General features: G+C 44.0%; 1 protein-coding gene across 4 annotated transcripts in view; it reads right to left on the reverse strand.

The window, feature by feature from the left end:
- LOC115545092 (netrin receptor UNC5C) overlaps positions 1-23,742 on the reverse strand; it is a 159,126-nt gene that overhangs the window by 27,929 nt on the left and 107,455 nt on the right. For 2 of the 4 annotated variants that reach the window (XM_030357902.1, XM_030357901.1), the window contains exons 5-9: positions 16,032-16,212; positions 13,520-13,687; positions 12,924-13,088; positions 7,140-7,196; positions 729-920 (exon numbers count right to left, since the gene is read on the reverse strand). In XM_030357902.1, the coding sequence (XP_030213762.1) occupies positions 729-920; positions 7,140-7,196; positions 12,924-13,088; positions 13,520-13,687; positions 16,032-16,212 (763 nt within the window). The remainder of the gene's footprint in view (positions 1-728; positions 921-7,139; positions 7,197-12,923; positions 13,089-13,519; positions 13,688-16,031; positions 16,213-23,742) is intronic. The other 2 variants (XM_030357904.1, XM_030357903.1) reach the window with 1 other exon arrangement.

Genomic DNA, 23,742 nt, shown 5'->3' on the forward strand with positions numbered 1-23,742 from the left:
CCCTCTATCCGCCCTGATAATATCGTGTTGGAGGAGGTTCTGAAACAGTTTAAGTGCTTAATGAGACGACATGACTACTGTCTGATACCTGTCTGATTGTTTGTGGTGAAATGGCTTGTACATGGTGTACACCTGGCTAGTCCTCTCCGCCCAAGTGTACTGTCCACATGGGTGACCCTGTGCGGAAGGATGTGGAGATTGGACATACATTGCTTTCTTGCACTGTGGCTGTAAAGGTTAGGGCTGCATTCCATCCTCCTTTCATTCTCTTTCAACGCCATAGTACATGCTTGATAGGTTGCTACAATTTGAAGACTCACGAACTGCGTCTTGTACGTGTCTTGCCACTGATGCGGGCCCGATTTGAGAGTTGTAAAGGGTGAGGAAGAATTTCAGACGAAACAACTCTAAAATACCTCCCCCCCCCCCCACTCTGCTCCCTACCCTCCCTATGCCTCAACGGCATTAGGAAGTGTTGCATCTCACACCCCTGTGATCGACAGGCAAGACGGATTCTCCAAACTAATCAGGGAAGAGATGCCCCGGAAGGTCCGGAATGACCCGGGGAGCTATCTCAAATCTAAATTGCATCTAACCAAACAGATATTCCCACAGCGGATTTCACTCACTCATATCGGATGGCTAAGGCAATCGTAACGAAGTACAATTGAATGATAGCGTTCCGGCGTCTGACTTCCTTTCCGGAAGGTTTTTCCCGGGCGTCTCACCTGATCTCGCCGTCTTGATGTTGACCGACTGGAAGCCGCCGTTGAGCGCCGAGGTGTCGATGATGTCAGAGTCGAAGTCGCGGTGCGTCTTGCGGTAGACGAAGAGCGCCACGATGACGGAGATGACCAGGCACATGATGACCGCGATGACGATGCCCACGTACAGCGCCACGTCGTCCGCACTGGGCGCCGCTGTGAGGGAGGGAGAAAAAATCATTAAATAATGTAAATGATTATCATATCATTCTCTCGTATTGAAAACCCTAATTACAATGTTTGCAATTTCCTGTAATTATCATTTATGTAATACCTCTGTGATGTAATTGTGTTATTATATGTTTATTTTTTGCCTCTCATTATACTATTATTATGTATGTTTGCCATGCCCGATGATGAAGCGCTTTGAATTTAATTGAGAGAGTAAAGAGAGGAGGAGACAGACAAAGAGAGCACGGCAAAACATTGCATACATATAAAGCAAAACAAACATTTGAAACTAATTATGAAGCTTATTACTTCAAGACAATAGATCCATATTTAATTTGATTCCATGCTTTTTTTCTCTCTATTTCAAAGGCACTGACTTACAAATGTAGCCAAGGTTTGATAAATAATCTGTACAACTTTGTAAATAGTGCCATTGGGAGATTTGTTTGATAGTTTGATAAAGTACGTCTCATGCAATCAGATCTCAAATGAGTTTTCAGACAGCCTTGTCCCTGCTGGACAGCAACAGGGCTCATGTGTCTAGACAGACACAGGGGGCCTACGTGGACTCTTAAAACTTAACACGCTAGTTAACTATTTTACAGGTCTGATAAAGTCTGCCGATGAAACTTTAATGGGGATTTTTAATGTTACATTTTCCTGAACACGGGCCCCAGCTCTTTATGCGTGAGTACTGTTATAAGGACAGTGTGGGGGGAGGGATTTTTTTTTTTAAGAATAATACATGATGAGACAATGACGATGCCTCAGAAGAGATCGGTTGTGCGTGAGAGAAATTATATCCGGCATCGCCTTTTATCATCCCCCGCTCAAAAGGCAGACCCTGGGAACGAATGGCGGGAAGGAGAAGAAGGAGAGAGCGTGATTGTGATGGAGAAGGGAAGAAGGAGGGGGTGGAGGCGGAGGGGAAGACGCGGTGCGGTGGAGCGAGGGAGAGATGCGAGAGGGGAGAGGAAGAGGGGGAGAAAGAGGCTGAAGGAGAGGCTGGATGAGGCCTCCCTGTTTTCTGTGGTACGTCTTGGCACTTGTATGAGCTTAATGTATGTCGTATTCAGTTATGGTACTTAGTTGTGTAGCATATTTTCCTCGCTAACTTTGTTGCATACGGGGCATGTATTAACCTAGCGATTGTTAGTGCTTTGCACTTGGTTCTAGGAACATCCTTATTGTACCGACAGCAATTTATATCTTGTTTGAATAGAGAAATGGCGCAAAAGGAAGGAAATACCCGAATTGTTAGAAACACAGTAGTCTACAGCCACAGTAGGGGTCCGGGATGAAGAAGAGAGCTGGCCAATGAGAGTGGGGATGAGGCAGAGGCGGGACAAGATGATGAAGAGGATTAAAAAGAAGGGAAATTAAAAAGAGCTTGAAAGGGAGGCTGGGGGCAGAGGTGTGGAAACGGAAGATGAGGGAAAGAGTACACTCGTAGAAAAGTAGATTAGGGGAAGAGGAAAAGAGGGCAAAAGCAAAAACTTTGAGGCAAGGCACTTGAACTTCAAAGCCTCCAAACAAACAAGCCCACACAGCAACAAGCACGCCACCGTGTGTGTGCGTGTGCGCGTGTGTGTGTGTGTGTGTGTGTGTGTGTGTGTGTGTGTGTGTGTGTGTGTGTGTGTGTGTGTGTGTGTGTGTGTGTGTGTGTGTGTGTGTGTGTGTGTGTGTGTGCGCGTGTGTCCATGCATCTGTGTTCCGGTTGCGTGTGTGTTCCTCCCTCTCATATAATCATGTTCTCTGTAGCTGGTAGGAGGGGATTTGTCTGCTGCTATTAAGGAGAAGACAGAGAAGTGTAGGAATGCTGCCTCTAATCCCTCCTTTAAGTTGAGAGGCAGATAACTGGCTTTTAGCAGCAAAACACACTGACTCATTTGCTGGGGGGGATTGGCTGCTTGTTGTGGTGCCATGCAGTTGCTTCGTATGGAACAAGTTAAACAGCATGACCTTGGAGACACATGAAAGCTCGATGCTCCTTTTGATGGTGCACCTCCACATGAGCAAGCGCACTTGCTCAGGTGGATTTGTGCTGGCTAGCAGGGTGCATGCACACAGACACACACAGATGCACAGGCACGTACCCCCTTCCCACCCATACACACACACGGACAGGTCCGTTCTCTGTGTGTTATCAGTGGAGTGCTGGGTTGCTTGGCAGCAAATCTTTAAAACCACTGGACGTGTCCACATACACTCTTTGATTTATTTTGGAGTGGTACGACATCATAAGGAGATCCATGCGTCTCCTCATAATTATAGGGTAGCTTAAGATTTATTTATATATTTTTAAATAGATTGAATAACCCTGGAGCCAGTTCAGACGGCTGTCTCTGTGCGACTCTTGCTGTACGTCTCCAATACACGGCTTTTTGTAATATGTGCACAATGTATTTTGCTCGTGTCTTCCAAGAAGACGAAATGAATCCCAAGAATGACATGCTCTGCCCATCCTGTTACCTTCCATGCAATATACCCAAACCTGCTCAAACATGCAGCGAAAGATGATTAAATAGTCAAATTAATAAATAGCAATTACTAGTACACCGAAATAGATTTTTTATTTATTTATATATAACCCTAATTACATTTGTTGGCCCTCAACCAGTGGTTTATCTGCTTCTCACATAAAATGAAGAGTCGCACCTATCGTGCATTATAATTAAGAATTACACATCAATTAAAATGGCCTGGAGACTGAACATCATAGTGGCTAGAGTGTTGGAATTCCCAGCCTAAAGTTTGTGAGTTTGATCCCCAAGATGTGCAGCCTAAACTGTAAAGCATCCTCAAGCTTAAGTCCAAACCCCTGCCCACAACCCAAATCCCATGTAAGCTGTTTTTGATAATGAGTCCTCCAAATGTCTTCTGAGTAATTCAGAATAAAGCAGTAAAGCAGAATAGGACTTGAAACTGTACAGTCGTAGGCAATCACATGGCATCACAAGCCTAGCTTGATGTGTTATTTTCCCCTGGTAACGGGATCAATTCGTTTTTCCTTTTCTTGGCTGTGGCCCTTGGGGATCATCAAAGTAGGTGATGGTCTATATTTGCCATGTGAGTCGGTTTGTGTACTCTGCACGAGTGACACAGTAGTGACAGTTGGGATCGAAATAAAAAGAAACTGATTCTGCCCTTCTTGTTCACTGTTGAGCTCAGATCTCTCTCTCTCTCTCTCTCTCTCTCTCTCTCTCTCTCTCTCTCTCTCTCTCTCTCTCTCTCTCTCTCTCTCTCTCTCTCTCTCTCTCTCTCTCTCTCTCTCTCTCTCTCTCTCTCTCTCTCTCTCTCTCTCTCTCTCTCTCTCTCCTGGATTTGTTGACAGCTGAAATATGCCATTTTATTTTCCCTGTCTGAGTAACCTACATACTGTGATATGTTTTACTACTACTAAAATGATTCCAGCGTTATTCAAATGCATTTATTTCTATGCAAACAATGATTGCTGTAAAAACTAGAATAATAGTATTGCATTTGTATGATGGGAGGTAGAAGATGATGTAATAACACAGCTGCATTTGCACACTTGTATTAGACATTTAAGTAAACTAATTATGCAAAAGCAAAAACTCTCTCTTTATATTTCAAAGACATTCATAACAGAAACCAGCCATTATAAAGTTAATTATAATTATTCTGGAATGCTTCATATGGCAACACATTTTTTCTTGTTTAATTTTCGCAGAGTAAAAGTGCCTAACAGCAACCATACCACATAAACAAGGACTCCTTCCAAGTATGTTAATAAGCAAGAATATTGGACCTCGATAGGGAACTTTATGAGCTACAGTTCAATAATCTGTTAAATTTTCCAATATTAGACTAGTGCTCTCTCCATATTTGACAACATTTTCTGCCTCAAAACATTTCGTCATCCAAAGTGGTCTTTTATTATTTCTCCTTTTTTGGGCTATCCCTGTTCATCTACATATTTCTTAATCACTAACAGGCATTTCTGAATCTCAAATCTACTCAAACACATAATGTTTATAAAGTATTTCTATGAGAAACACATTTACACCCTGTCCCGAGTCGTCAACATTTAAAACGGTCATGTTTGATATATTAATAATGTTTTTATTGCAAATAAAGCTCAGATCCTCAGTTAAATCTAACCTGCTAACCCAGCGATGGAAAGTGTCACGCCTAGTGATTAAAATGACCCACCATGTATGTACCAATTAACGCTCGACAAACAAAGTCCTCTCTCAGGTTTCGTTTTTAATGTTAATGTTTTTTTATGTACATCACTTTCCACCAAGTTTAAAATAAAAAATTGCTTCATGTTTGAGGAGCAAAACCATTATATTGTTCTTAGGTCATGTTAAGGGAAATGCCAGAGAGATTCTCACAGAGAGCACTTGGTTCCTCACAGGACTAAGTCCTCTAGTTGCCCCTCTTTACCCTCCTGTCATACCACCACTGTTTTAAACTCACTGTCCATTAGCCTTTTGTTATACCGCCTGACTGCGTGCCCTTGACTCAACACACTGTCATCGCCTGTCAGGATGGACGTAAATACAGTGCTTGTGTTTTTTCCCAGCACTCTTGACGCTGCAAAATGGATGGACAGTGTCTGGAGCCCTCAGTGTTTGGACGGATGAACAAGAGCTATATTCAGTTGCATCATCCTCATTATCACAAATAAAAAGATCTTGTGTGTGGGTATGTGTGTGTACGAGTGACTGAGAGGGTGACTGAGTGAGTAAGTGTGTGTGATTGAGTGCGTGTGTGACAGAGGGAGTGACTGAGTGACTGAGTGTGTATGTGTGTGTGTGTGTGTGTGTGTGTTTGTGTGTGTGTGTATGTGTGTGTACTATGTGTGTGTGTGTGTGTGTGTGTGTGTTTATGTGTGTGTACTATGTGTGTGTGTGTGTGTGTGTGTGTGTGTGTGTGTGTGTGTGTGTGTGTGTGTGTGTGTGTGTGTGTGTGTGTGTGTGTGTGTGTGTGTGTGTGCGTGCATTTGCGTGCACTTTGAATCTTGCCAAAGTGGTCCTGTCTAGCTCAACTAGTACAGCGTGGCACAAAACAATGCCAGGGCTGGTGGTTCCCACTGGGGCAATCCATGATGAAAATGTATGCACTCAAGGTATTGCTAGGTACCTCAAGGGTCCAACAAACTGTATAGATTTGCATATACGGCTATGCATCATGTGATGAATACAAGTTCATGTTCTGTGCCTCTGTATTACTGTCCAACACACACAAACAGAAGCCAACGTTAAGTCACATGGTGAACATCCATCCCTGCATATTGAACGGATGAGCTTCCTGGCAATCTTTCCCACTGGCCAATCTAAGGCCACGAAGAGGCCTTGGCTACACCGATCACTGCAGAACGACTTCCTTCATCTGGATAAGATTTGGTGGATAATATAAAGCGATAATATAAAGCGAAATCTGTAATATTAGGGCTAATATTACATCTTGTTGGGATGACAGGGGATGCAAGTCAATGCATGGATTATGTAATCAATAGCAACCCTTTGAACTGAGATTGCGTGATATTGCAAATTGAACTATTAGCCATCTTGCCTTGACTTAGAAGGAACAAGTATTAACTGGGGAATGCTATGAATCTTGAACTTCCAGTTTCTCTGAACGGTATTTTTTTATTCTAATCAAATTAAATCCTGAGCTCAGACACTTTTGAACTAATAGCCGGACCACTTCAAATATGAAATGATCACATCCGGAATGACTCACTATCTGTTATGTCATGTCCTGCTGTAATATCCTGCTTTGATTGGAAACGCGTCACATTGAGGGGTGACTAGTCACCATTTGTAAGAAACACTTTGCAGGCCATTTATAAAGCTGATTCCCAGTGCTGCAATGGGCTATTAGATGTCTTTCTTCCGTCTGAAAGCCCCTAGCAGATGAAATGTTACTGATGAAACAACCTTATTTCCTTTCGTCTTAGTTTTCTCTGTAATTTATAAAGATATAATAGGACGATCATAGAAACCTAGAAGAAGATAAAAAAATAACAGAAAAACGAATCTGTATGTTTATATACACATATATATATATATATATATATATATATATATATATATATACACATAAAATGATAACATGAACTCTGGGAGCACTCAAGAGGGCCGAGAGAGAGGAGGCTGTATCAAAGGCGGAAATAATTAGGCGCTGAAGAGGAGGCCGGTAGGGATGGGGATAAAACATAAAACAACTCACATGTGAATCCCAAATCATTCCTTTCTTTGCTCTCTGTTGCCTTCTGAAACAATGAGCCTTGGAGAAAGGAGAGACAAAAAAGAAAGGGATGGTGGAATGGCCGGCGTGTGGGAGGAATGGCAAAAAACACAACACAAAATAGACTCAATGAAAACGGAGAGAAGACATCAACAAGCAGAACCAACTGAAATGTGAAACGACAACAAGCACAGGAAAACAGAAAAAACGTGGGACACGGAATGTAGCATGAGCAATGAGTCTTAGAGAGAGCCACTCCCTTTGTAGGACATTTTTCTTCAGCCTGTGATACCTACGCCCCATCCTCTCCCGGAGCTCAGACAGAAGGCTGTGTAACAGTTCCTCCCCACAGACAGGGCTACACGGTTAGCTCTGGACAGTGAGTGCTGTGTCACGTATCGAGTGAGTCCACTTACTCGGGGCAGACAGCAGGTCTGTGACAGAGACGAGGAGCTGTATAATTGAAACGCCCCGGTGTATAATTGATAAAGGCGAAGCCATTCTCGAAAAAAAGGCTCCTTTACCGGCAGACGGCCTCGACAGAGCACAGCACAAACTCCAAAGGCTCGGCCGTACGTGTCAGGGCATTTTGGCAGGGTTAAGAGGAGTGAGGTTTGAACACAACTCAAAAAACGTAAGCAAACAGTAACATAAAAATGGGAAGACAGAGGGGCTGCGCTCCTTTTGGGGGGGGGGGGGGGGGTTGGAGGCATGTTGATGATTTATTCATTTGGTTTCGGTTTGTTGAAGCACGGAGTAATTACATGAACACATATCATGACTTAGTGGCCAGACTTCACCACGTTTTGATTTTTTGTCTATTTTTCACCACGGCTTATTCTTGTTTATTGTGTTATTGTAATGTAGAATATAATAGTCCAAAGATAAGTCTTTGTCTTTGTTCGAACAGAAACAATGATGGTTCAATGGATGACACATGAATGTCTTAGCTAGAATGGAAACACAATCTATGTAGAGGAGCCCTGGGAGTTGAATACTAAAACTTGAACGCAGCCCACTAAAGGAGAAACATGACTAAGTGACTATGACTAAAGAAAAGTGGGGGAAGAAATAAGCTGATTTATTTGCTAAATGAATAGTTTGAATAAATGATCAAGCACGTAATCGCCAATGGTGGAATGCGTGTCTTCAATAAAAATGGGTCCTGCATTATTACTTCAAAGGATTTGTCTTTGGATGCAACCCTATCATACATGTATTCCAAACCCTAAACTGGCTTTTTGATGACGTTATACATTGTGTGTTGTGTTCAGCTTTTGTGTGAAGTGAAGAGACCAAATTTTGTGACAGCGGTTTCCTGACGTAAGAGAGGCCAACTACGGTCTCTAGTTAGAACTTTTTTCTTCCAAACTTTTTAATACTGGCAAACACTCACAGGGAAGTTTTCTTACTATTTCTGTCACTCAAACCATTGCTCTCTCTCTCTCTGTCTCCCCCCCCCCTCTCTCACTCTCTCTCACACAGGTATGCACGCACGGATCCATGCACACGCACACACACACACACACACAGACAGTGAAAAGTCATGTTATCTGTAGTGACACTGTGGAGCACCCAGTCAGTAGGCCCTGATCAATGTGTCATAAAAATGGTTATCAAAATAATGAACACAAGCTGATTTAGTAACACACGGACACACACCGACACACACAGACACACACAGACACACACACACTAAGGCACTCAGAGATGGGTGAGAGGCAGGTCAATTGGATTTCTCTCACTCACAGGATTTGAGTGGACAAGAAAGCGGGTTCAAAAAGACATAAGTTGGTGGAGAGGCATGAAGATCGTTTTTTAAGAGAGAGAGAGAGAGAGAAAGAGAGAGAGAGAGAGAGAGAGAGAGAGAGAGAGAGAGAGAGAGAGAGAGAGAGAGAGAGAGAGATTTTACGGTAAGATGTTTTTTTGAGGCACCGAGAAAAATAGCAGCTTGAAAGACGTAAGAGTCACACATGTTTTCCTTGTCACAATGTCTCTTACATACTTGAAGTGTTTGTTATTTCCCTCATCTATCTTCTTTTACAAGCATAATCTAATTCATACTATACAGCCAAACTTGTAAAATAACAGCAATGATTAATTGCGCTCATTTATAGCCTATCGTTCTGCTCTTTCGGTCTTGTAAAACTTAACTGTGTTTGAAATATACACCTTTTTGAAATAAAACCTAAAATAACAAACCCTCCCTGCAGGTTCCAACTGAGAAAAACTTTCTGCAACACATATTTCCATGTAGGCGTGTAAAGTAGACTTACTGTCAGTTAAATTAAAGCTTTAGTTCACAGCTATCTTTGTGCTGTGTAGAAACACAATCTGTGTGTGTGTTCCTGTGTGTGTGTGTGCCTGTGTGTGTGTGTGCGTGTGTATGTGTGTGTGTGGTGTGTGTGTGTGTATGCGCGCATACATGCATGTGTGCATGTCTGTGTTTGTGTGTCTGTGTGTGTGTGTGTGTGTGTGTGTGTGTGTGTGTGTGTGTGTGTGTGTATGTGTGTGTGTGTGTGTGTGTGTGTGTGTGTGTGTGTGTGTGTGTGTGTGTACGTGTGTTTGTGTGCGTGCATGTTTACTAAGCCAGCCTTCAAGTGGTCCCGCTTCCAGATTGATTGCTGTTTAGGGTCGATCTCCCTTTCTTCTTCCCACACGGTCACCCCCATAGCAAGTTACTGTCACTAACCACCCGGACCTGGGTAACACCAATGGGGGGGCAGTGGGTGGCAGGTCCCCCCGATCCCGGGGGCAACACCTCCCTTCAGAGAACCTTTGTAAGTCACTTCACAGAATGAGAACTCTAGAAAAGGATAATGCAGCTAGTCTTCAGCTCTTGAGCTGCAGCTGGTCCACAACACAACCCACGCTACATCACAAGGTGTTTCAGTTCGAAAGGTGTTTGTAGCAGTCTGCGCAGCTAGCACTCTTAAGGCACCGTGTTTTTTAAATGTATTCTATTTTGTTCTGTATTCAGGCCGGGCATTTTATTTGGAAGTAAATCTAGGAGCAACTCTCACAACAGATTTGAGACACGAAACAGGGTGAAGGGAAAGTAAATAATTCTATACACTCTATAGCTGTATCTCGGTGGAAAGATAACTCGATGATGAAAGCACGAGTGCGAGGCATGGTCTAGAATCATGTGGGAGCACACGTGTGCATGCATACACAAACAAACACGTGTTTGGAAGGACACACAAACACACGTATACGCAACACTCGAACAAACACACACAAACACACACACACACACACACACACACACACATACATACACACAAACACATAATTCATGGATTCCTGTTAGTGCTACAGGAAACAGTTGAAACATTAGTGCGGACATAAAACCACATCTCAGCCTTTTAGGGCCAGAAAATCTATCAGGGCAAATGAGCTTAAATCTATACCTCTCTAAATTATACCCTGATCCGTCTGCAATGCATGTGTATGTACACACAATGTACAGCGTGGCTCATGCTGTACTGGTGGAAGGCACTACATGTATGTATTTATGGGGGTTTTGAATACATTTCTGTCAATGTCTATTACGGAGACCTGGTTTTTCTTAGCAAATTATGCTTCATGGAATTATGTATATGTATTGTTAAGCAAGCTTTTAGTAAACCTTTCCACGTGTAATAAGAGCGAAATATCCTAAGGCAGAACCTTTGAGCTTGTTTGATGGATATTATACATGATTGCATACATGTTCAACTGTTTTAAATTGACAAATATCCCCGCAGCGGGATTAGTCAAGGATTAGTTTATTTTGAGCATGTTTTTATCTTGGCTGGTGATGGACTGGCCCTCCGGAATCAACCCTGAAACAACAAATATTAAGTGGCGATCTCATGGATCAAGACCCTCTTTTGCGTGGCTATTTAATATAGGTTCTTGTCATGATTTGTGTATAGTTGTGTATAATTATAGAATGACAGAATGATGATTGTTTGAACTTACTTTTTCTTGAAGTTAAGTTGAGAACTTTTACTTGAATGTAAATATTTGTTATTTTGTAGGTAACATGGCAGTTTATGATATTTATTCAGAGTTGACTTTAATCTAACATATGTATTTACTAGGTTTTATACTACCCTGGGTAAGTGGTTTATTCCAGCGAATCAGAATGGGCAGGGGCTATAAATGATACCAGCCATTTATTCAGTGGTTGGACTTGGTTCATTGAAGTTCAGGCTGTGTGAAGCTTGTTTTTGGGAAATGCCAGCCGCATTATCTGACCAGCCAACATTGTCCGGTTCGTCAATTGAGTGAAATAATGGCTAAGTTGCTCTCATTCGTTTACAACTGTACAATAGGGGATTTTTTTTGTTTAGTTGGAGTGCAATGTGTTTTAAAATATTTATATCTTTTTGACCACACACACGAAAACACACACAAACAGATAGAGTTGCCTCGACCATGGGAAGAAATACAGACACAGTTTTCGCCATAATTGCCTCATTTTCCATGTGGGTTTGGAAGAGTACCCCCTTGTATTTGTACATTTTCATTGGTTTTCAAAAATAAACACACACACACCACACACACACACACACACACACACACACACACACACACACACACACACACACACACACACACACACACACACACACACACACACACAAGCCCAGATCATTACTCAGTATCCTTTGGGACAGGGGATGTTTGATTTGTATAAGATAAATAACCGTTGACAGAAAGGACCGAAGAAGGAAATAAATAGAGAGATAACCGCACTTTAGGTACCACAGAGATTGTGGCATGAGGTAGAAACGGTTGCATCCAATTTGTTCACAGCAGAACAAGGGAGGTATAGGAAAGGAGAAAGACTGAGACAGAGCGAAAGCGAGAGACGGAGAGGGAAGGAGGGAGTGAAAGAGGGAGAGGGAGAGGGAGGGGGAGAGGGTGGGGGAGAGAGAGAGAGAGAGAGAGAGAGAGAGAGAGAGAGAGAGAGAGAGAGAGAGAGAGAGAGAGAGAGAGAGAGAGAGAGAGAGAGAGCAAAACCAGCAAGGGAAAAAAAAGTAAATCCAGGACTTCTTGCCCAAACCCCAACATAATCAGTAGCTAATGTTATCAGTGGACTTGTCATCGACAATGTCTTGACGTTGATATCGATCATGCTTGTAGTTATCCGTTGTCTGGATTGATTGGTGTTCCCTCAAGTGAGAATAAATGGAAAATGGACTACACTTTGTCGTTTTTTCAGAATTCTTATTGACACACACACACACACACACACACACACACACACACACACACACACACACACACACACACACACACACACACACACACACACACACACACACACACACACGCACACACACACACACACACAAACCCCTAGCCAAAAGCGATGGGCTGCCAAAATGTAATTCATGAGCAGGCTGGGAGACTTGAGTGTCTTGCTTTCTTTCCCCTTCTGCAGATTAAATTATCATGAATGTTTACTTGTTCAGCTTTACCCTATAATGGTAGAGTAACATTTGGAAATGAAACTCACCTTTTAAATTACAATTTCACAATATTGGTGGCGTTGGTCATGTGGCTCAAATAGCAAAGTGATTGTCCAAATCAAATCACATTGTATTGTGAAGCCCACTTTCACAAATTTTCTTTCCCTCAATCACATCCCAATGTAATTCTGAGCGGGACCCCCGATGGTTAGACCCACTTCCGTAGAGAAGTGGGTCTGTCCCTGTTGTTGATGAAAGACACACACAGACACACACACACACACACACACACTGAGCTCACTTTGCATGCAGAGTCCGTCGGTGCAGTTCTGTGACTGGAGCACCAGGCCGTCACAGTCCCTCCCTCCGTTCTTTGGGGCTGGGTTGTTGCACTCCCTCCTCCTCCACTGGGTGCACTCTGTCCCACAGGCCGACCACTTACTCCAGTCAGTCCACACACCGTCCACTAGAGACGCATGGCATGGCACGCGCAGGCACACACACACACACACACACACACGGTTACACATCATCATCCACTCAAACTCACACAAAAACACACACATCATTCACGAACACACGCACGCACGCACGCACACGCACACACACACACACACACACACACACACACACACACACACAGTTCCGGAAACAGTTACAGAGAGAGACACAGAGAGAGGGAGAGGTAGGTAAACATAGGGAAATATAACAGAAACAAGGGAAAGAGAGATCAATTGAGTGAGTGAGTGAGTGAGTGAGTGAGTGAGGGAGTGAGTGAGGGAGTGAGGGACTGAGTGAGTGAGGGAGTGAGTGAGTGAGGGAGTGAGTGAGTGAAAGAGTAGAGGAGAGAGAACTGCTCCATTTGAATCCAATGAAAGCGAAGCAGTAGAGACGTACCTGTGCACAGTGTGGTGCAGGCCAGTTTCTGGATGGCCTGTCCATCGCAGGGCGACCCTCCATTCAGAGGGGCGGGGTTAGTGCAGCTCCGGGTGCGCTTCTGGAAGCCCCGCCCACAGCGGCTGTTGCACGCCGACCACTCTGTCCACGTGGACCAGCCCCCATTCACTATGGCGACAGAGATCAACAGGCAATCAGTTTGATTGACAGAGGACGTCTCTTTCCGTCTGTCTGACACCCGCCACCCGTCTCAATTTTGCCTCTCTCCCGAAAATGCATGCGTTTGGAGAATTAATTACATTTCTACAGCGAACAGGGAACTCTTTAGTGTGTCTGCAGCCCGACGGCTATACGGGTAGACGAGAGAGGGATTAACGTCACAGAAGAAGGTCATCGTAAAAGAGAGATACAAATGGGAGATTAATAAAAAACGAGTGAAAAAATAAAATGGCCGATAACTAGGAGGTAATGAAGTGCGAGTTGACATGTCAGAGATGAGCGTGTGCGGGGGCGGTTATCACTCCATCTATTGGTCCACAGAGACCTCCGTCACATGCCCACTAGAGGCTTCCCACTGCTCTCTGAGCAGCCAATTAGGACAGAGCGGGAGGCAAAGAGCGAGAGAGATGGATAACAACAGAAGGAGAGAGAGAAACAGAGAGAAGGAACAGAGTGAGAGAGAGAGAGAGAGAGAGAGAGAGAGAGAGAGAGAGAGAGAGAGAGAGAGAGAGAGAGAGAGAGAGAGAGAGAGAGAGAGAGAGAGAGAGAGAGAGAGAGAGAGAGAGAGCGGACAAGAGAGAATCCTCTCATTCTGTCTGTCTATTTCTTATAATCTGTTTCATTATCTCGCTGAGTCTCTTGTGGCTTTCCTCCTACACCCCCCCCCCCCCCTTCCTTCCCAGCCCTCTCTTCTCTACTGGGCTCTGGAATCCTGACCCTTTCTCTTTTCACCTTTCAACCATTGTCTTGTGGTCTCCACCTTTCAATTTTCATCCCTTAATGCTGCTTTCATCCCTTATCTGTACCCCCCCCCCCCCCCCCAAACTCACACACACACACACACACACACACACACACACACACACACACACACACACACACACACACACACACACACACACACAAACATATGTCTACTGCCCGGTATGTCCTTAATCTCCTCCTTCTTCCTACACCTGTATAATAATGTGTTTTCCACACCCTCTTTGCCTTAGTTCCTTCTCTTCCAGCGGTTCCTCCCTGTCAACAATGTCGCCCAAGGTCTTATGGAGTGCACAAGATTGAAGCAAAGATTGAACAATCTATTCCTGTAATGATACATCAGTGTCAGCTCACTCCGCATCACTCGCCGTCTCCCTGTAACCTACATGCACACACACGCACGCCGGCGCGCTCACGCCTTTCGCCTCCTTTTGATTGAAAACCTCCTTCTGGGGGATAGAGGTGGCGTTTCATTTGAGGGAAAACAGACACGGCCGGTCAGTGTGTGTAGTGTGTGTATTGTGTGTGTGTGTGTGTGTGTGTGTGTGTGTGTGTCAGAGTCTGTGTGAATGGAGTGGACTGCTGTGCACCATTTGTTCTTGAAACAGCTACATTCTCGTCTATATTCACATGGCCTTTGTTGTAAAGGAAAGCAAAGGGCATTACATCCACAGCGTTGCACATTGACTTCTCGGTATCATTTTTTGTGAAACATGTGAATCACCGATTCCCTTTCGAAAATAACAGCCTTCCAATTAATTGCAAGTGCAGAGCTTGATAATTACAGGCGGCCTCCACCCATATGTTTGCCGAAATTCATCCTTTTTTTCCACAAACATCCGTAAAGGTCCAAGTGTTCTAATTTAGGACTGGCGGTTTGATTGGTCGTTTTTAATTGGCTGGGGGCAGAGGTCATGCGGTAACATCAGGCTGAGCACAAACAAAGCAGGGTGGTGATGCTGAGCTCATTACACCAGGCAGCTGGGCTCCGGCGTTGGCTAATGACCGGGCCTCACAACATATAGCCCTCGCCCGTGCATGTTGTTTTGGTACGTATTTGAATAATGGAGGGTTTTTTTTCCCCCCTTGACATGATCTAGCCCAATTTGAGTTGTATTTCCACATGACCGGGACAAGGCCAGCACCAAGGACAGGGCCCCGTGCCCAACCCTAATATAGACATGCTGAGCCTCTTTGTCCACATCAACCACAATGCTATTGGACGCACTGAAGAGCCTGAGGAGAGAGGATCATAATGGAGTGCTGCTGGCACACAGCAAAACATGATCACTCCATGTCCTATTCTTCCATGAATTCTAAGTATTGCTTTCATTCATTCCTTCCTTTACAATTACCTTGTAGTTTATTATACCACTGGGAGTCGGCAGCTCTGTAAAGCGTTAGAACAGCATTAATCCCTTCAGGGATCAATCTCAAGCCTGTGTTCAATCCTATCAGGAGTCGCACACAGGCGCACACGTGCACACACACACACACACACACACACACACACACACACATACACACACACCGTAAACGATGACGGTGGCCGTGGTGCTCCTCCGCTTGGCCACGATGTTCTTGGCCACGCACGTGTAGTTGGCCGTGTCGGAGAGGCGCGCCTGCTTGATGATCAGGTTGTGGTCGATGGTGATGTAGAAGTTCCGGTCCTCCGCAGGGTCGATGATCTCCTCGTTCTTCAGCCACTCCACCTGAACAATGGGGAGAACCGGACTCGTGAGCGGAAGTACGATGAAGGTTCAGTTTTATACTTTATACTTTTTTTACTTTGCAATAAATGTCTGTAGTGAAGAGGTAGTTGGGGGCATGGCCCTGTCTGTAGTGGAGAGATAGGAGGGGGCGTGGCTATGTCTGTAAGGGTTAGATAGGAGGGGGCGTCGCCCTGTCTGTAGATGAGAGATAGGAGGGGGCGTGGCACTTGGGAGCCGATCAGTAGAAAGTTGTTATCAATGTACTAATCCCATGTCTTCTGTTTTAAACATGGGGGTAGCTTGAGGACGGAGGAAAACCAACCAAGCTTTACAAGAAGAAGACGCTTGACGACAGACTTTTGAGTTTGATTTACACCACAATAAAAGAGGTTTGTAGCACCACAATAAAAGATGCCCTGCTGTTGTATCTTTACTGATATTTTGTACCCTGTGCCCACTCCCTCCTTTACAGCCCAGTATGATGTGGTGCTGCCGGGTTGTAGGAGTAGGACCACAACACACATCTATGTTGGCCTCCATTACATTGCGTTTGAAATAAGTTAGCAGAGTAGTGTCTAGCTTGTCTTCACAGTGTTGTGTGTAGCGTACGAACACACCACCGATTTTACTGAACAACAATACCACTCTCTCCTGTAATCTGGTTTTATTCACTGGTGGTGGGATGGGGATGGGGGGGGGGGGGGGTTAGTTGAGAGAGAAAAGCGTTTGAATGTGATTTTTGTAACGGTCCACTTGAGAAGGTTAGGAACACGAGAAGAGGGATTAGTTTGGAGTGTGGTGGTAATCTTGTTTTTCCAACCCTCTCCATCAGAGGGCGGATGGGTTATTACATGAAAAAAGGGTTGCCATTATAATCTTGTTTACAAAGAACTCCACAAAGAAAAGACACAAAAAACACAACTACACTTAATTACTTGAAGGGTAATATGATTGGGATATTTTATTCAAGAGTGTAAGGCAATAAAAGTATTTGGCAATTTAGTTAAAATGTGTTCTGTATTATTTTCTTCTATTTATGTTGCTTCTTTTGACATTGTGCCGTGATACATTAAAGCAAAAAGATGACTGAGAGAGGCTTAAGAAGGCTCTACAGCTGCTTTATAAGTGAAGTAGGATTATTTTGTTTTGTTTGACATTTCATCAAAAGTTGTGAATCCACAATGGCTTCATTGTGTTTGGAAAGCAGATATTGTTAGCCAAGTGATTCAAAATTGCCACTTTGACAGCAAGTCAGATATTTTTATTAAGCTGTGTAAATACAGGTGAATGCCAGAAAAAAACAAGATATTGAATTCTCAACAGTGTTGTGCACAAAGGGGTAAGCAGTTGGAAATCTAGGGAACAAAAATGCATATGCCTTGGTGAAGGGTAAGACAGCGGGAGGCTTTTCCATTTACGAGGCTAATCACATTTCCTGTGTGCCATATTTACTGGTCTGAACCCTCATAAATTCTACCAGTCCACAGTTTAACAGCAAGCACATAAATGTCTGCACCACGGTGTTTAATTCACCTTGTTTAATGTCATCTCCCCCTCCCATTAGGAAATGGGAATCTCAGATGTGGAAAGGATGGAATCTGGTGTTATTTTTAAGTTAACTGCCATTGCAACTTTTCCAAGCATTTTCTTTCTCTCCCTCAGTAGCCTACTCTCTCTCTGCAATTCAATCTCTTTTTATTTGTACTTTTGGAACTGTGTGCGTTTTTGTATCCATGTGCATTTGTGTGTTAGTGTGTTATTTGTGTGCGCATGTGTGTAAGTGTGTGCCTGCGCATGTGTGTGCGTCTTCATGTCCTTGTGTGTCTGGCTTACTGTAACTGATTTCCTGCTGCTCGTCTCTCTGCTGACTCCTGAACTCTTGGAGTTTCAGCAGTACTCAATTGTGTTTTCCTATAGGAGTCTCTGACTACAGAGCCCACCCGTGGCTCAGTGTTCTTATCTTTTCAGAGTCACACGGCCTGACCTTCTGTCTCTTTTCCAAAAGAAAAGCCGGAACCAGGAAAACTATTTCAAAGTAAAGGCATAAGCCTTTGCGCAATGCAACCTATCCGGGAAAACATCTTTGTTTGTTGACTAAGTTTGATGCTGTTTGATGAACGGAATCAATGTTGTTTTAGTTCAACAGTGTTTTACATATTGTTTGCCGTGAAAACAAGTTGAACACTTTCTCCCTGTAGTCTCCTGGTAACACAGCGACCGACCCAGTTGTAAAAATACAAAATAAATTGATGGCTGTATCCTATATAAATACATAGAGAGGATGCAATGCAACATAATGGCCTGCTGTTATTTACACTATCCCAGGGTAACGGAGAAGATCATAGATCGCCCAGACACTCGCCCCTGTAATCACCTACAATCACAGGCCTGGGGAACATTTGCTATTTTAATACCATTCACAATGACCCTAGTGCAACCCAATAAATACAACGCGGTCGACAGCCTTCACACAATGGAGGTCATGGTCCCGGGAAAAAGTAAACCACTGAACCACCAAAATATGTAATGAAAATAAAAACGCAACTTCACTGCTGGAATATACGGAGAATGCCTTGTGTAGGGTTATGTGTCCTACACTATGAGACACCACGCTGTGGAGAAGCCTGAAGGGACACCTTATGTGTTCTGCTGGCTTCAGACAAAGAGACCTCATGTGGTGTCCCCGCTTCCACTGCCAGTGCATCATTAGACATAGCTGTGTGTGTGTGTGTGTGTGTGTGTGTGTGTGTGTGTGTGTGTGTGTGTGTGTGTGTGTGTGTGTGAGTGTGTGTGCTTGGCACGGGACCATGGGTTCAAGCCAACAGCCAAACAGAGAACAAGCCAGATTTGGTTGTTCCAACCTCTCTACTACATCCCCTGCTTTTCTACTCGTGCACGCACGCACGCACGCACGCACGCACGCACGCACGCACGCACGCACGCACACACACACACACACTTTAGTGGAAACAGTGTGGGCAGTGTTCCCATGACCTACAGCTTGTGAGTATGTTTGTCAAAGACTGGAGGTTGATGGTGGGCAGTGTTAGTAGAGTAATACCCACCAAGTAAACAGGTAAAGTACCCATAACCCAAACCAACACATCTATAAGGCGTAGCTGAGAATGTGCCTTTGCCTGGTGGCTACATAGAGAGTATGATTTACAAATCACACAGCACACTGAACAGGCATCCCTTTGTGTTAAAGAAACGAATGCTACATTGTTGATGCGTGAGTCAATGAACACACATGTTCTCTTCTGAGGTGTTGCGACAAAGCACAATGGAATGGAAACCTTGGTTTAACATTACGCAGGATCCCGGCCAACCACACGCCAAAGAAAAGGATGCTATTCTCAGACTCTCCGAATATTGTCAATGACAACAGCTATACATAGCACTTCAAAATGTCACAATGTGTCAATAACATCAAGATATTAGACATTTCATATCTGTCATTCATATTTTCAACCTTTATTCATTATAATAAGTATTATCATTACTATATTATAATTAATATTGTTATTAACAATGAGGATGGATCGAAACTTTATAGGGGATGTTTGTAGTCGCCATTTAATTAATAGGATTAGTAGTATAACATTTATATTGTGTGTTATCAGTGCATCCATGTGATGATATGATGGCTCTAATGATGAGTTTTAACTAATTATGGGACATAACATCTCAGACAGGATGACTCAATGGTGTGCAAACATTCAAAAGTAGACCAAGACTGGCTTATTAACACACTTTCACACACTTCATATCCATTTATATGACATGTGTGCGTATGTGTGTGTGTGTGTCACACACACACACACACACACACACACACACACACACACACACACACACACACACACACACACACACACACACACACACACACACACACACACACACACACATTCTGCCAGATGTGCCTGGTGTATTATGGTTATTATTGAGTCTAGTACTGTCAGCTAGAGACCCACCTCTATAATTGGATAACTAGTTCCTATTAGCGAGCGCACGCATTCTCTCCAGAACGTGAGTAAACACACGTAAATATGTACGCATCTGCTCCGGTATATTTACGGGGGATAGATATATCATTCGGTAAAGGGTGAGAATGTATATGTTTATAAAACGCTTACACTAAAAAGTCTGATAAATCAAAAATAAAACATTCAATAAATAAAGAAAGGGAAGAAAAAAAAACAGAAGCCGGGAACAGAGAGCTAGCGAACACATATCCATGCATGGAAACCACACACCCAGAAGGAGCACATGTGTGTGTTTCCCTGCACTGTCCCTGGCTCCCTGCTCCCAATTGACACCTGGCTGGATATCTGAGGTACGATATGATGCCTCTGACAAATGTGTAAGCAAATGTCTGGTCTGCATCCCCCTCCCCCCCCCCCCCCCCCCACGCCCGCCCGCCCCCCAATGTGTCTCTAAGTAGAATGGTAATCAAGCTTTTCATTAGCACAGTAACAAAGCCCATTACCGGCTAATCAACCATCTTCAAACCCATTGGACGAAAACTAATAGAAAATTAATCCAACAGCGCACATGAACAAAGTAGACATTGTGGGTGTTATCGTATGTTTATTTTGCGTGCGTGTGTGTGTGATTGTATGCGTGTGTGTGTCTCTGTGTGTGTGTGTGTGTGTGTGTTTGCGTGTATCTAATTTAGATAATACATTCATCCCATCAGAAGGAGCAAAAACGATTTATGAATCACTGAGCATCATGGCAACCGTGAATAATATGAAGTTAAAGCGATGTGCTGGTGATTTACCACATACACATGTCACACAAATATCAGCTCATGTCAATCAGAACGTACCTTTGTCTTCAATATGACATCAGATATCAAAACCAGATGGAAAAAAGATTAGGATGAGAGTAATCCTCATTCTATGCAATAGTCGAGAAATGGATTGTGATTAATTAATGTCTTTTGATTTGTGTCACTTTTCTTCTCTGTTCATTATATAATACAACAACTGGAACGAGTCCAAAATAATTAATAACGAGACTATTTGAGGCGTGTGTCTTGTTAACGTTTGTTCGGTTTTGTAGAAGATTCTCAGTCCACATCAGACGGCGACATATCAACTCACATTTTACATTTCGTTTCATCAGCAAGCGCTGAAAACATGAAACCGGCTTTCGGTCTGAACTCCATCCCTAAATACGGCAACGCTTCAACCGCGAGCGGCAAGAGAGCTGAGGCTTTTCATTGATCCAATCAGACGCCCATAGGCCATCGATAGCCCATGCCGTTTTAAACTCTTGGTCTTAATTGGCCATATGTCGCTCCGTCTCCATGCCTGGGCCTCTCACCACACCAAGGGAGCTGATTAGGCCCACATTCCTCCTCCTGGCTACTGATGCTGGGTGGAGGGGGTGGTGGTGGTGGTGGTGGGGAGATGAGTGGTAGGAGGAGGAGGAGGCTGGATCCCCTCTCTCCACCACGACCACCAACGCCACCTCCCCCACCACCAACACCACCACCTCCCCCAGCACCAACACCACCACCACCACCACCACCACCACAACTGCCAAGACTGGGCAGATTGCATGGGGTTAATTCAAGGTCATACCATGCATGTATGTATATCTAACGCGGGTAGGCTGGGGATGAGGGGGTGGGTGGATGTGTGTGTGTGTGCGGCGAGGGTGCGGAAAGGGAGTGAATGCATACGTGGGTACACATCATTGTGTGTGTGTGTGTGTGTGTGTGTGTGTGTGTGTGTGTGTGTGTGTGTGTGTGTGTGTGTGTGTGTGTGTGTGTGTGTGTGTGTGTGTGTGTGTGCGTGTGTGTGTGTGTGTGTGTGTGTGTCTGGGTGTGTGTGTGTGTGTATGTGTGCGTGCTATCTTGGGATTTCAGCGAATCAGACAGCTTAATTAACTTGATGCAGGCAAGTGACATTAGGGCCCAATTATAGCACCTGACCACACTGACACAACTGGGTCATCAGTGAGACTGGCCCTCTATTATTACACTCACACACACACAGAATGGATGACTACCCATTACAGGCTTTTAAAAAGGCATTTCCTTTTTAAGCTTTAAAAACATTTCACAATGATCTAAAGTAGGATCATATATTCTTATGAACCATAACATGGTCGTTAGCACATCAAGAGTGTAAAAGGAACATTTTGACAGACCGCAAATTGAACCGTGTCTGGACGCTCTTTGATGTTATACAACGCACTGATGAAACTTTTGCCCAGAAAGGAATTCAGCCTCTGTTTAGTAAGGAACGTAGTATACTTTTATGCCTTGTTAACATACGTTGAGCCATCAAGAAGAAGCCGGAAAGTAGAAATGAAAAGAGGAGCAGAGAGCCAAAGGTGAAGCTTCAAAGTATCTTGTGTTGAGAGCGCTTTTAATGATCGGAGTTTAGACGTGCTACTTTATCCGGGAGAATTTAAATGGGAGCCGGAGCACAGTAGGTCACGCAGGAATTGGTTTGGTGGATATTTTTCACTGCAGAAATGATAAAATAAGCGTAAATAATTGGAATATTAGGACGAAGCTGGAGCAAATATTTGTTGTAGAGGTGTCACAACATCAGCGTCTTTTAAACCAATCAAAGACACGCACACTTCATAATAATTCATAATAATATAATGATGATAATCCTGGGTGATATCTGCTCTCCTATCCCGACTTCATCCTCACGTCTGCGGTATGTACACAAATACTCAACACAAGGTAGTACATTTTACAGCAGAAGTGTATTCCCTTCACATTAAAGAACATGTCCATCGCTGCATAGTGTCGCCAGTGATCTCCTCTGTAAACAGATGGGGGAGGGTCACTAGGTAACTTTTCAGCACCACGGTGTATCAATACTTTAGTGTGCTGTGTATACATACTGTAGTATGTGCTAGCATGCCACGCTGTGCAGGAGACAACAAAAGAGTCCCTGAAGTGGGCCGTGGCGATGTGACACCGCAGAGAACTCTCCAAGGGTGTCCCACGCAGACAGAATTGGGACGCACAGGAGGACACCTCGCCAGGACAGCTATTTATAACCCCGCACCCCACGCCACGGTTTTCTGGGTACACAGGAAAAGCCGTGGTTGACGCGGGAGAGAGTGGGTAGTGATTGGCAGGTATGATACAAAATGTGTCGTTTGATTGAAGCATGTGGCAACATTTCCATGGTGAGGGATTTATGTTGTGCCATTTGGTGGGATTCTAAAGATTCTGAGGAATGTAAAATGCTTGGCGATGCTTGTGTGTGCGTTGGAGGGCTGGGTGTGTGTGTCTGTGTGTGTGTGTGTGTGTGTGTGTGTGTGTGTGTATGTGTGTGTGTGTGTGTGTGTGTGTGTGTGTGTGTGTGTGTGTGTGTGTGTGTGTGTGTGTTTGTGTGTTTGTTTCAGTGATAGGCTTCCAGAAAAAGGCTGAAGAACATAAAATGGAGAATATTCCGTAGCAAGGAGACGCTAAATTGAAAAAATTCTACAGTAGCAATAGTATGAGATGAGAGGAGAGAGGAGAGAGGGGATGACAGAAGAAGACGA

This window comes from Gadus morhua, chromosome 6, assembly GCF_902167405.1.
Source record: "Gadus morhua chromosome 6, gadMor3.0, whole genome shotgun sequence".
In the NCBI taxonomy this organism is placed as follows: Eukaryota; Metazoa; Chordata; class Actinopteri; order Gadiformes; family Gadidae; genus Gadus; species Gadus morhua.